The 14,234-nt window shown below is 50.4% G+C and overlaps 1 protein-coding gene across 3 annotated transcripts in view; it reads left to right on the top strand.

Moving 5' to 3' along the window:
• SPTBN4 (spectrin beta, non-erythrocytic 4) overlaps positions 1-14,234 on the top strand; it is a 71,867-nt gene that overhangs the window by 47,368 nt on the left and 10,265 nt on the right. For all 3 annotated transcript variants that reach the window (XM_045846715.1, XM_045846714.1, XM_045846716.1), the window contains 6 exons: positions 6,642-6,866; positions 7,765-7,854; positions 10,504-10,782; positions 10,873-11,003; positions 11,893-12,097; positions 12,972-13,352. In XM_045846715.1, coding sequence (XP_045702671.1) covers positions 6,642-6,866; positions 7,765-7,854; positions 10,504-10,782; positions 10,873-11,003; positions 11,893-12,097; positions 12,972-13,352 — 1,311 coding nt within the window. The remainder of the gene's footprint in view (positions 1-6,641; positions 6,867-7,764; positions 7,855-10,503; positions 10,783-10,872; positions 11,004-11,892; positions 12,098-12,971; positions 13,353-14,234) is intronic.

Below are 14,234 nucleotides of genomic sequence, written 5' to 3'. Positions count from 1 at the left end.
GGTTATGTTATTATGTGTAAGAGTGGTTTCACTTGTTTCCATTTGTATACCGTGTTGGCATTTTTTCCATCCACATAGCTTGTTTAAAGTGTATTTTGGGAGGTAATGATATGGAACATTAATATAGTGCCCAAAGTTAAAACTATCTTCTGTTCACTTGATCTTCCCAAATTCCTTGCTCAAGTCCTGATGCTAATTAGAAATTTCTGCTTCCTTCCAGCCTGCCAGTACCTGGTGTTGTCAGACTTTTTATTTGTTTCTTTATTTTTTTAAGATTATTTATTTATTTTTAGAGAGAGGGGAAGGGAAGGAGAAAGAGGGAGAGAAACATCAGTGTGTGGTTGCCTCTCACATGCCCCCTACTGGGGACTTGGCCTGCAACCCAGACATGTGCCCTGCCTGGAAACGGAATGGTTTGCAGGCCAGCCCTCAGTCCACTGAGCCACACCAGCCAGGGCACAGACGTTTTAGATTTGTTCTATTCTCATGGACTGGAAGCATATCTCACTGCGGTGTTTGCATTTGCATTTTTTTTTTCAGGGAACTGGTGAGCTTGGGCATCCTTGTCTCTCTGGCTATTCAGATTTCAGAGGGAGGATTTGGTGCTCCCTGCTCTAGCCAGAGTACAGACAGAGACCCCTCTTCCCTACCCATGGGGGACTTTAGCCCCGCCCAGCCCTGGAGATCACGAGGTGGGGATCTCCATTGTTTAAGGGAGAGACCACGATGGAGTGGGGAGGGGAATGTGGTGTGGGGGACTGGCACTCCAGATCACAGAGCCATGGGCGTTGGTGGCAGGCCCCAGCAGAGGGCCCCAGGCTTTTCTCCAGCAGAGGGAGCCTGAGCCCAAGGCAGGGAGTGTCTCAGTGGCCACTGACCCAGATGGAGCCCAGCTGGGCCTCAAGAGTTGCCTCTGGGGAGGGGAGAGGCCTCCCGAGGCCCCCTGTCCCCTGGAGCCCTCTGGAGAGCCCAGACACTGGGCATATGCAGGAAGCAGGGGGTGGTCCAGCTGGCACACACCTGGCTGCCCCACCCCTCAGGCTGGCTGTGAGGCCAGGCTGAGCTAGGGGAGGTACTGCTTCTGGCTGGAGGGTGGTGGATGTGTGAGTGATCTGTCTCCCCTCTGCCGCTCAGTCCTGCTCCCCCAGTTCTTCTGTGTCTGTTTCTTTTTGTTTCTGTCTCTCCTATCTCAGCCTCTCTCCCTTGATCTCTCTTAGCTCTGTGCCTGCCTCTTGTCCTCCCCATGTCCCTACCCCAGCCGCTGCACCTGGCTTCCTGGGACTCCACCTCCCAGGTTGGGGCCATGTGACGCACGCAGAGTCCTCTCTCAGCACCTCCTGCCCGAATGTCCTTCTGGCTGAGGGGCCAGATGGTGGACTCCCAAGCCCCCACTTTCCCAGTCCTCAGGGGCCTGGCCAGCTGGTCTGGCTCAGCCCAGGCTCCTGCTTGGGGAGGTGGGGGGCAGTGGTCTCTTGCCATCTGAGGGGGATCGGCCAGGGGGAAATGCACTGGAGGCTTTGCAGCTTGGGCTGAGTCCCTGGGAACTCTTCACCACCCCCACACTCAGCAAGTCTCTTCCTCTGGCCAAGGGAACACCCTCCTCCCCTTTTTTCAATTTTTGTGCCACATTTCTTCATCTAGCTCAGCATGGCCAAGTGAAAGAGGCCAGATTCTGGAGCTCCACAATCCCTTCCACTACCGTGTGACCAAGAGCGAGTGACCCCACCTTTCTGAGCCCCCATGTCCCAGTTACAAAGAATCAGAGTGACCGAGAGCCACTAGGATTTTGTGGTCACGTGGTCCTGGGTTCAAATTTTGGCTCTGGCGGTTTTTACTCTGGACCAGGGACTGCCCCACTGTGAGCCTCAGTTTCCCTCTCTGGTACTTGGGAAGGCAGCAAGGTGGGTCTGAGTAGGAATCTGGGTGGCCTGGAGTCAGGGCTGGCTGACCCTGTGGCCAGCACCTGAGGCATTTTTTGGAAGTAGGCTGCTCTGGGTTTTCTTTTTCTCTTCTCTTCTTTCTTTCTAAACTTTAGTGTTTAACAATTTTTTCTTTTAGAAAATTGACATTTAATTCCATACCATAAAGTATACACTTTTGAAGTGAACAATTCAATGGTCTTTAGTGTATTTACACCATCGAGCAGCTCTCATCACTGTCTAATTCCGGAGTGTTTTAGTCATCCCCAAAGAAATCCTGCCCCCTTCAGCTGTGTCTGCCAGTCCACTTCTGTCTCTCCACCTGGGTCTGTTTTGGACACTTCACATAAGTGGAATCATAAATACGTGGTCATTCGTGTCTGGCTTCTTTCACCCAACAATGTTTTCAAAAGCCATCAATGCTGTGGGGTTTATCCGTACTTCATGGCTGACTTTAATGTTTGAAGCTAGTTTAAAATTTTAAATGCTAGCCTTTACTACTGCCCAGCTAAGGGAAACAGAACAGCGGGGAGCCTAGTCCAACGAAGCCAACACACTTTCGGAGACCTGCCCCGTGCAGGCCCCCGGCCAGGCGCTGGGATCTGGCCGAGTGCGCAGAGCAGACGCCTGCTTCCTCGCTGACCTCAGTCGCTGTTGTGGGGATTAGATGAGTTATTCTCAGCAAGCTCTTAGGGCAGTGCCTGCCGTGGAGCAAGCATCAGGATGTGCCACCTTTCTTTGCTGTTATGGTAGGAACTTCAAAGAGAAGGGGGAAAAGGAAACAGGAAAAAGTCTTCCTTCCCCTCCCCACACACAGCATCACCTTCCAGGGATGTAACCACTCTCCACCGTTTCTTCTTTATCTTCCTAGAAATATTCTGTGCTCGCACTCACACACATACCGAAACTTGCCTTTTTGCTTGACCGAATGCCCTCAGCATCCTTTCCTGTTGCAAAATCTGTGGATATACCCTGTCCTTTTAAAGTGTTGTGTGGTATTCCATGGGCTGGTTGGCCGACCAGTTTTTTACCAGCCTTCTCTTGAGAGATCTTTCGGCTATTTAACCAGCTCGCATAAGCAGCGCTGCCACAGACATCTCTGTCTCTGCGTATCTGAGCCCATATGCAAGTGTTTCCGTAGAAAATGGCCCTCAAACTGACCCTTTTGGGACAAAAGGTATATGCATGAAAGGTAGCTATTGACAAATATCCTCCTTCCACATTGCCGTGGAAACACCTGCGACATGACTGAAAGCATCCATCTTCCTGTGGGCCCTGTCGTTGGGTGTTGTCAAACTCTTTCACCTCTGTTCACCTGGGAAGTGACAGATACTGTCTTGTGGTTAGAGTTGCATGTTCTTCAACATTAAAGAAGGCTGAACATCCTCTTGTTGTCTAATGGCCAGTGTGCTTCTGCGTGCCTCGCCCATGTTTGCAGGAAAGGATATACATTGAACGAGTGGTCGAAATCCATGGCATTTTTGTGGAAGCAAGGAGGTGTCAGCGTCTGGAACTATTCTGTCTCTGGTTGAATGGCCACTCGCTTTGTGGAGGGATTTTCATTTAATGGGAACTGGAACTTATAACCTTAACATTTCAGCTTATATTTAATAATTTCCTGAATTCTAATGCACTTTCATTTTCTTAGTAAAAATAGGTTTGTGGTGACTATTTCATTTTGTTTCGATTTCTGTAGCTTATGATAGAGCCTTTTAAAAATTTCCATCTTGGTGGTTTTTGACTTGTTATAGTTAGATTTTTACCCATTTTTATGGCTCCTACAGAATATGAACTGTATCAGCTGAGACTCCTTGGGGGGAGGTTCACAGGGCTTAAACCCATGTTGGCTTAAGCTAAAAAGGGACATTGTTGGCCCAGGGAGTTGAAAGATCCAGGGGGTGTGCAGCTTCCAGCACAGCTGGATCAGTTGCTCAAATTATGGCTGTCCTCCGGAGTCTGTTTCCGTGTCTGCACCCTGCTTCCCTCTGCGTGGCCTCCACGATGGGAGCCTGTTCCCTCACACTGGCAAGATGGCTCCCAGGTCCCCAGGTCTGCATTCTGTCAGCTCAGGCACCTCGTGGGAGAGAGAGCATCCCTTTTCACACTTCTCCAGCAAAAGTGGAGTTTACGTTGGCTGGTTTTAGGTCACATGCCACCTTTACCCACTCCTTGTAGCCACAGCGATTCAGCGTTCTCCTGGGAAGGCCGGAGTTACACGGCCATTCTTGGACCGCTGGATTTCATAAGCTCCTCAGGTAGCCAGAAGCATTTTCATTGACCTAGCTTAGGTCACATGACCATCCCTGACCCAATCCCTGTGGTCAGGGCGACTTTAGTGTCCTAGCTGGCCAAGCTTGGGTCATGTGGCCCCCCTGGCCCTTTAGGTTTTATTAGTTACTCAAGAAGCTCAGGCCTTGAGAGGGATTTGAAGCACTGGAATGGAAGGGACAGATGTCAACCGGGGAAAACCACAGCTCTGCACTAAAGAACCTTGAACAGAAGTCTTGACTTGGTTCTTAAGTTTTGAGTTCTGGCTTGCAGTCTTTTGCCCTAATCTGTTACCACTTAATTTCATTGTTATTTTGTTTTCTTTTCTAGCTTCCCCGGCATCTGTTTAGAATCACACGAGCACTACGTAAATACATTCTTTGAGTAAAAGATCTTACTAACCTAGAAGTCTTCAGTAAAACAAGGCCTCCCTTCAGCCCACTCCCCAGTCTCACACCCCAAAGACAACTTCAGTTGTTATCTGGTGCACACCCTCCTAGGTGTCTTTCTACACATTTACAAATGTACCTATGTGGGTTTTTAATGTTTTTATTTTATTTGTTTTTCATGTTTAATTTATATTTTTGAATGAGTCAATTTCATGCTTCAGACCTCAAAAACCACATAAAAATCCTATGTGAGGTGCCTCTCCTTCATGTCTGTCCCCATTCACTGTGTTCCCTCCCAGGCCCCGGATTGGTGCCAACTGTTATTAGTTTCTTGTCTATTCCAGGGAAGTTTTATGCGTCTGCAATCCACTACAAATACATACCAATATGTATGTTCAAAATTGCTTTTCTTCTTGACAGTAAGTCTTGGCTATTTTCAATTCTGTTAGGGATTTGTTTAGCCATTTTGCGCCTAATGGGGATTGAGGTTGTTTTCAATTTTTTCCCATTGTAAATTCCGCGACCATGAGATCCTCACACAGGCATCTCTGCTATGATGACTATCTTGGGGGAAACACCTCTGTGTATATGTGCCAGTGTTGCTTTAGATGTATTCCTAGAAGTGTTGGGTCAAAGCATTTTGACGGGACCTGCCAAATTGCCTTCCAAAAAAGCTCTGCTCATTTACACCACTGCCGACAGTGGCTGCATGTGTCCATCTCCCTGCATCTTTGCCAACACTAGATATTAATCATCTTTTATGTTTTTGCCAATCTGATAAATAGAAAAGGATACCTTCTTGATTTATTTTTTATCCTCATCTGAGGAAATTTTTTCATTGCTTTTAGAGAGAAAGGAAGAGAGAGAGAGAGAAAAAGATTGATGTGAGAGGGAAGTATCATTCGGTTGCCTCCAGTAAGCACCCCAGCCAGGGATCAAACCCACAACCTAGGCATGTGCCCTGACCAGGAATCGAACCCGCAACCTCTCGGTTATGGGACAACACTCCAACAAACTGAGCCACATCAGCCAGGGAAAGGTTACCTTATTTAATTTGTATTTTCCCGCTTATTAGTGAAACTGGGCATCTTTTAATGGGCTCGTTTTTCTTCTGTGGGTTGCCTGTGCACGTACGACGCCCGTTTGGGCAGTGTTCCCTTGTTAATGACATTCTGTGATTGTTAAAGGAACTAATTCCTTGATCTAATATGTATTAAATATTTTTCCAGATTGCCATTTGCCTTTAACTACATCTAAAAACTTTGGTTAATGTGAAAGTATTTTACGTGGCCAAATTTGTAAATCTTTCCCTTTATGATTTTTATGCCTGGAAAGATTTTCTCCATCTCAGGATTATGAAAGCACTTACCCAGGTTTTCTTCTAGTACCTTATGGACTTACTTATTCCATTTAATCCATCTGGAATTGCTCTCAGCATAAACAGTGAGGAAGAGATCCAGCTAAATTGGCTAGTCAGTTGGCCCATGACCATTTGTTGAATAACCCACCTTTTCCTTGGAGATTTGAGATGGCACCTGTAAAATATGTAAATTCCCCTGTGTATGTGGGTCTGCTTTTGCACTTTGTGCCTGTATCATATCAACCATTGAAATCACTAGAGCTCTGAGTTTATTTTTGCTATTTGGAAAGGTTGTACCTTTGGACAAATGACCTAACTTCTCTGGGCCTCAGATTCCTCCTCTGTACAACAGAGATACCACCAACCGTGAAAGGTTTTTCTGAGAACTAAAAAATTAATGGACTGCTTTAGTCCAAAGGGTCAAGTAAGCCTCCTCTAAGAAAGTAATATTTGAGCTGAGATCTAATTAACAAGGAAGCACATGCTTAGCAAAGGGAACAGCAAATGCAAAGACCTCGAGGCAGGAACTAGCTTAGTGGGTTGCAGGATCAGAGAGGGGTGCAGCACTTCTGGAGGCGATTGAACTGGGGAGAGTGAAGTGGTGGGCCGCGGTGAGGGGTTTGCTGTCACCATAAAGGTACCGGAGAGCCACAGCAGGTTTGGGAGGAGAGGTGAGGCCCACTGACCCTGTCCCTCTTTCCACAGTCGATGGAGTCACAAGTGGAAGAGTGGTACCGCGAGGTGGGAGAGTTGCAGGCGCAGACGGCAGCGCTGCCACTGGAGCCCGCGAGCAAGGAGCTGGTCGGAGAACGGCAGAACGCTGTGGGCGAGCGCCTGGTGCGCCTGCTCGAGCCGTTGCAGGAGCGCCGCCGCCTGCTGCTCGCTTCCAAGGAGCTGCACCAGGTGGCGCACGACCTCGACGACGAGCTGGTGAGGCCCAGAGCGTTGGGCTGGGGCGGGCGGGGAAGTGAGAGCAGAGGCAGGCTGGCTGGCGGAGGGGATGTAGACTAGGAGCAGGGGTGGGGCCATGGGACCTTGGCGGGTTCAAGGGTGGAGCTGGCTAAGAGACCTAAGAGACTCAGTGATTCAGTCCTTCACTTCTTCATTTACTCATGCACTTATTCATTCATTCACTCTTTCGCATTCGTTAACTCATTTTCAATCATTTATTATTTATTGACTCATTCTTTTTTCCTTCCTTCACTCATTCATCTACTTGTTACTCAATTATTCACTCATCACTCCTCCATTCTTTCCTCATTCAATCACGTTCTGATTTGCTCATTCACTCACTCATTTGCGTATTCATTTGATGATTCTGGTCCCAGCTCTGTGCTTAGATGATGCTGGAGTCACAGGGGTGACCAAAGCAGACATCATTCCTGCCCAGAGAGGGCTCAGAATCCAAAGGGGAAGACAGACTCGTCCCCAGATGTGACAAGCCAGTGTGGTTAGGACTGTGATGGGGGAAGTCAGGGAGCTGTGGGAGCCCAGAGGAGACAACTGGTCAAGATCCAGAGTCAGGGCAGGTGTCCTGGAGAAAGGGGTGTCTGAGCTGAGATGTGAAGAGAGAGTACACATGAGCTTGCTGAGGGAGTGGGAAAGGAATGCCAGGAAGCAAAACCTGCCTGTGCAAAGGCCAGAGGTGAGCAAGAGCCTGGCTCTAGTGCAAAGAGCAAGATGGAGCATGTTAGGAGAGGAGGCCAAAGATGTGAGCAGACCTTTAGGCAACGAAGGGTCTTGGATGCTGTGCAGATGACTTACAGTTTGGTTGGGATGCAGCGATCCTGGGATGCATTCCCTGACCTGCTCCCTGTGTCTTCCCCAGGCATGGGTCCAGGAGCGGCTGCCACTGGCCATGCAGATGGAGCGGGGCAGTGGTTTGCAGGCTGTCCAGCAGCACATCAAAAAGAACCAGGTGAGCAGATTCTGGGCGAAGGAGTGGATTAGGATACACTTGCTTTTGAGCGATAGAAATGGCGCAAGGTGCCCTGACCTGTGTGGCTCAGTTGGTTGGACGTCATCCTGCAAAGTGAAAGGTCACCAGTTCGATTCCCAGTCAGGGCACATGCCTGGGTTGCAGGTTCAGTTCCCCGGTTGGGGCATAGGGGAGGCTGCCAATCAATGTTCGTCTCTCACATCGATGTTTCTCTCCCTCTCTTTCTTCCTCCCTTCCCCTCTCTCTAAAAATAAGTTTTTAATCTTTTTCAAAAGAAAATAAAATGGCTCAAGGTGGCTAAAGCCCTAAAGGGGAATTAAGTGGCTCTTGTCATTGAAAAGACAGCTGGAACAGAAGAATTCAGGTGCTTCCATGGTGCCATAAATCACTCAGCTTCAGCTCCATTGTTTGTTTGTTTTTTCTGCATTAGATCTGTTCTCGGGCCAACTCTCCTCTCCTGGCAGTAAAAGACCTCCAACAGTTTCAAGTTTACATCCCACCAGCAAAACTAAAGAGAATATGTCTCTTTAAAATGATGCCAGTCTTACTAATCTGCAATTGTTTCAAGAATAACTTATTCTTGAATGATAATTATTGAATAATGATTATTGAATAACTAATATTGAATAGTTATTGAGTAACTAGTGACTCAACTTGAGTCACATGTCCACCCCTGAGCTGATCGGGGTAGCCAGGAATTTAGACTGCTCTGATTGGCCTGGTCCCAGCTAAGGGCCCACCCTGGGAACAGCAGGTGGAGTCAGCCTCAACTTAATTACCTGCCATGAGAGGGAGGCAAGGAGGCTCCCCAAAAGAAAGTCAGAGTCCCTTGACTAGAATTAAGGTGAATGGCTATTGGGTCATGAAAAATAAAAACAACAACAAACAAATAAAATCTCAAAACTCCCACTGAGGGAGAGAACAGAGAGGGTCAGCAAGAGAGCTGACTCCTAAGCTAAGCACCATGGGGGCTTTTGAGCCTCTGAAATCGCTGGGTCGCTGTTCTGCTCTCTGTGCCTCAGTTTCCATGTCTAAACAGTAGAGAGTTGGCCTAGATCACAGGTGGCAAACACAAGGCCCTCGGGCCGAATCCGGCCCTCTGCCTTGTTTTATTCCACCCAGTACCTTGTTTCTACCCAGTGGCAGCACCGAGCTCCTTGCCCCTAGTTAAGGAGCAGTTACATTTATACAGACCTAAAATCACATTCAGCCCTTTGAAAGCAACCTCGAGGCTGAGGTGGCCCCCAGTGAAAATGAGTCTGATACCCTAGCCTGGAGCAGTGGTTCTCCAGCTGCCTAGACAAGAAACCTTTTGGTCACAGCACCTCTCTTGCCAAAGCTCAAAGTAAGGCACACAAAAGAGGAATAACAACAGTAATACTAGAAAATACATTAGTCAAAGATGATGTGCCAAGTACTGTCCTGGGGGGGTCATGTTGGTTATTTCATTGAATTCCCACAATAACCCTATGAGGTAAGTCAGCCCTTTTTACAGCAGAAGAGGTGTGAGAACGGGGCTCTGAGGGGCGGTGGGGAGGTGGGCACACAAGCTGTTCTGAAGTGTCCGTGACCGAGCTGCCCTGTATGGAGCTCTTTAAGAGGCTGGAGTTTTTCTCAGAATCTGTTTTTCCATCTTGATGAAATTACTGTTGGCTGTGGCCAGTGTGGGGACAAACAAAGCTGGCTCATCACTTTCACGGTTGAGGGAAACGATCAAGTGCACTTCATGCTTAAAATCAGAGGAGCGCAGCCAGAGGCGGGAGCGCGGATCCAGGGGCTGTTAAAAGACCAGTCGCTGCTGGTGTTGACTGAGCACCTACTGTGTGCCAGGCACAACCCCAAGTGCATGGTGGTACAACACCTCCACGGGGTAGATGTCTGCGGGCTGCCACTAGCCACGTAACTTTGGCAAGCTCCTCAACCTCTTTGGGCCTCGGTTTCCTCATCTGTAAAGTGAGAATGGAGATGTCCGGCTCCTGGGGTTGGAGTGAAGGCTACATGAGTGGCTACATTATGCAAAGCCCTTACTTAGCAAAGTGCCTGGCAGGTAGTAGGTATTCAATAAGTGTTGATTATCATTATCTTCATTTGCCAGTTGAGGAAACTGAGGCACAGGAGAGGTTAAGTAAGGTACTCAGCAAGTACAGAGCTGGCTGAGGGAAACTTCTGTGATGATGGAAGTGTTCCATATTCTGATCTGGATACACGGGGTTACCCCTAAGATTTATGCGCTTTGCTGTGTATAATTTATATCCCAATTGCCCCTAAACAGCCTGAGTCTCAGGCCTGTATTTCAACCGTTAGGGAGGATCTTGTGTCACCAGGCATCTTGGTTCGGAGTCTCTGAAGCCAGCCTCCTGTTTTCAAATCCTGTCACCCCCTTACTAGCTGGTCCTTCTCAGGGCGACGTACTTCGCCTCTCTGTGCCTGTTTTCCCACCTGCCACACGGGGTACCAGTGAGCGATCGAGTGAATAACGACAAATGCTTACGTGGGACCTGGCATTGGCGGGCGAATGTGCCGGTGTTTGCCCCTTTCTCTTGAGATGTGCCAGTCACTGAGGCCCATGCGGTCTTGCCGTGCCTCCGAACACCCTTCTTCATGCACACCCCCACCTTCCGTCCCCAGGGCCTGAGGCGGGAGATCCAGGCGCACGGGCCGCGCTTGGAGGAGGTGCTGGAGCGCGCGGGCGCGCTGGCGGCGCTGCGCAGTCCAGAGGCGGAGGCCGTGCGCCGCGGCCAGGAGCAGCTGCAGAGCGCCTGGGTGGGACTGCGCGAGGCGGCTGAGCGGCGGCAGCAGGTGCTGGACGCCGCCTTCCAGGTGGAGCAGTACTACTTCGACATGGCTGAGGTGGAAGCATGGCTGGGCGAGCAGGAGGTGCTCATGATGAGTGAGGACAAGGGCAAGGTGCGCCCGGGCTGGGGGTGCAGGGGTCTGGAAGAGCTGGAGCTCTGGGTGGGTCTCTGCTGCCTCATCGCGGGCGCTGTGTGCCCCCAGGACGAACAGAGCACCCTGCAGTTGCTCAAGAAGCACCTGCAGCTGGAGCAGGGCGTGGAGAACTATGAGGAAAGCATCGCGCAGCTGTCGCGCCAGTGTCGGGCGCTGCTGGAGATGGGGCACCCGGACAGGTGGGCGGGCAGGGGGGAGGGGACTCAGGGTGGAGAGGGGGGCAGGGCCCGTTTTTAAGGAATGGTCCTGCAGGATCTGAAGCTTCGCTGTTGGAAACTGGGACAGGGCCGGTATTGGCCATTGGATTGGGAGGGGCCCTCACTGCCACGTGCTGGAGCCCTCATTTTCACATGCTGTATTTTGGCAAGTGTTTGGGGCCGGAATGGAGGGGCACTGCCCAAGGATGGTTGAAAGGGTAGAGCCAGGTGAACTGGGATTTGAGCATAGGGGGCAGTAGAGGGGGATGTCTAGGACTGAGGAGAGAAGTAAGAGATCAGGACAGGGGAGGGTCCTCTTCCCACCAGTGTCTGAGCTGTGTCTGGGAGGACGGAAAGCCTGCAGCGCTGTGAGTGGGCGTGGCCTGAGATTTCCTAGGTGGTGGGTGTTGGCCGCCCTGCGGTCAGGAGCAGGAGCCACATCTAGGAAGCCTGAACCAGGGTCGAGATCTGAGAGGGGGCACAGTGCCAGACCTCCATCCACTCGAACCTGGAGATTGGAACTGGAGGTGAGACTGATTAGCTGTGGACCCTAGCAGGGGTCAGAAGCCCCAGCCAAGTCACTGGGAAGGAGGGGCATGGGACCACAGATAGAAAGGCTGCCAGGAGAGGGGTGGTGAGCTTATCAAGCTACTGGAAGCAGAGTTTTCCCTGAGTGCTGATATCCAAGTCCCGGGTCGACTTAGCCCAAGGACTGCAGAAAGCCGAGCCCTGCACCGGGATCCCACCCTGCCTGCAGGTTAAAAGGAGACACAGCCATGCCCTGAGAGGGGGTGTCAGGGGGCCCCAGTTCTGTCCTTTAAGTCTCAGGGGCTCCATCTCTGCCCCTCCCTGTCCCCCCACCCCCACCCAGTGAGCAGATCAGCCGGCGGCAGTCTCAGGTGGACCGCTTGTACGTGGCACTCAAAGAGCTGGGCGAGGAGCGCAGGGTGAGCCTGGAGCAGCAGTACTGGCTGTACCAGCTCAGCCGCCAGGTGGACGAGCTGGAGCACTGGATTGCAGAGAAGGAGGTGGTGGCCGGCTCACCTGAGCTTGGCCAGGACTTTGAGCATGTCACGGTTAGTAATAACAATAATACCAGTGGCTACTGTACACGCTACTGAGGTTCTCTGGGCCTCAGTTTCCCCAACTGTAATATGAGGATAATAATAGCACTTACCTCATGGCTCTGTTGTAAGCTAAATGAATTAATATACAGCAGTTCCCCTTACCCACAGTGGGTATGTTCCACAATCCCAGGGGATGCCCGAAACCATGGATGGTACCAAACCCTGCATGTACTATTATTACTCCTATACGTACATACCTTTTTCCCTAAGGAAGCACTGTACGGCTTCTCTGTGGCATCTCCAAATTGCCAGCAGTACTCCTCATGAGCTTTGGGGCCACTGCTAAGTGAGGCTTACTTGAACACAGGCACTGCGATGGTGCAACAGCTGATTTGACGTCCTAGACAGCTACTAAGTGGCCACACATCATGGAGAGACTGGACAAAGGGATGATTGATGTCCAGGGTGGGACGGAATGGGTGGAGTGAGATTTGGTTACACTACTCAGAATGACCCACAATTTAAAATGTATGAATTGTTTGTTTCTGGAGTTTTTCATTTAATATTTTTGGACCAGAGTTTACTGCAGGTAACTAAAACCGCAGAAAGCGAAACCCCAGATAAAGGGGAGCAACTGTAATTTCAGGCACGTTTGAAAGTACTCGGCACACATAGTAATGCCCAACACAGTACGCGTTAGTTGTTATTATTATCGCATTATTCTTTTTATTATTGTTGTTACTGTTATTGCTACAGCATTAAGAGTTAGAGGTTGCTTTTTAAAAACTATGGTTGTCATTATTACTATTCCTACTCCTACCTGCCACAAGGTGGTGGGCCCAAGGGGCCTTTGCTCATGTTGTGCCCCCCCTCCTGGTGGCAGGTGCTGCAGGAGAAATTCTCCGAGTTTGCCAATGAGACCAGCACTGCAGGGCGGGAGCGACTGGCGGCCGTGAACCAGATGGTGGACGAGCTGATTGAGTGTGGTCACACAGCTGCGGCCACCATGGCCGAGTGGAAGGACGGGCTGAACGAGGCCTGGGCCGAGCTGCTGGAGCTCATGGGCACGCGGGCCCAGCTGCTGGCAGCCTCTCGGGAACTGCATAAGTTCTTCAGTGACGCCAGGGAGCTTCAGGGACAGATTGAAGAGAAGCGGAGGCGGCTGCCCCGCCTGACTGCTCCGCCTGAGCCGAGACCCAGTGCCAGCTCCATGCAGCGGACTCTGAGAGCCTTTGAGCATGACCTACAGCTCCTCGTGTCCCAGGTGGGGTGCCCATGGCCAGGAGGGAAGGTGGGAGGACCTGGGCAGCGTGGCTAGGGGGTGTGGGCAGCAGAGCAGACAAAAATCAGGCTGTAGGGCATGTCAAAATTAGATGGTGAGACAGATAGAAAACAGACCATGGAACAGGGAGAAGTTAGATGATGGGGCAGGTGGACAGTAGACTGACTGTGTGGTGCACAGAAATCAGACAGAGGCAGAAAAAAGTTGTGCAGTATGGCTGAAAGAAATCAGATAGTATTTTCACCACAGGTTGGACAGGGGTTGTCCTGAGAACTGCAAAGTGAATCTTACCCAAAGTCAGGTAGTCAGTCTGAAAGGAACTGTGGGAGGGTTGAGAGAGATTTGGCTTTGGGGCAGATAAAAATTAGACAATGGGGTCTCAGATAGAAATCGTATGATTTTCCTCAAAAAATTCTGATGGGGCTGAATTCATGGAAACTGTCCTGGAGCTGATGGGATTCAGGCAGTGGATCTGACCGGAACTGGGAGGTGGAGCTGAGAAGAGAGATGGAGATGAAGCTGTGGACCCAACAGAGCTCGGATGGCTGGGCTGAAGAATGTGGGTTGCAGGCGTGATGGAGGGCATGCAGTGGGTGCTTATTTTATGTAAACCATACAGATCACTGGTAGAAAGCAGGCAGAGAGGTTGACAGATTTAGTGGTGGAGCTGACAGAAATGTGGCAGTCACTCCCAGGCTGAACCAACAGAGAGTGAGCAGTGGCTCCAACAGAACTCACACAGCAGCACCAGCGGAGATTGGGTGGGAGACCCGAGAGTAATCAGATAGCCGTCCTGAAGGGAACCGGGCAGAGTAGATAGGCAGTGGTCTGAAAAAGAAAAAGAAAAATAACTGGACGGCATGC

The sequence above is a fragment of the Phyllostomus hastatus genome, unplaced genomic scaffold, assembly GCF_019186645.2.
Source record: "Phyllostomus hastatus isolate PE091 unplaced genomic scaffold, TTU_PhHast_1.1 phas_contig_5, whole genome shotgun sequence".
Lineage (NCBI taxonomy): Eukaryota > Metazoa > Chordata > Mammalia > Chiroptera > Phyllostomidae > Phyllostomus > Phyllostomus hastatus.
The sequence above is the reverse complement of the archived record's forward strand: the minus strand, read 5'-3'. Positions and strand labels throughout refer to the sequence as shown.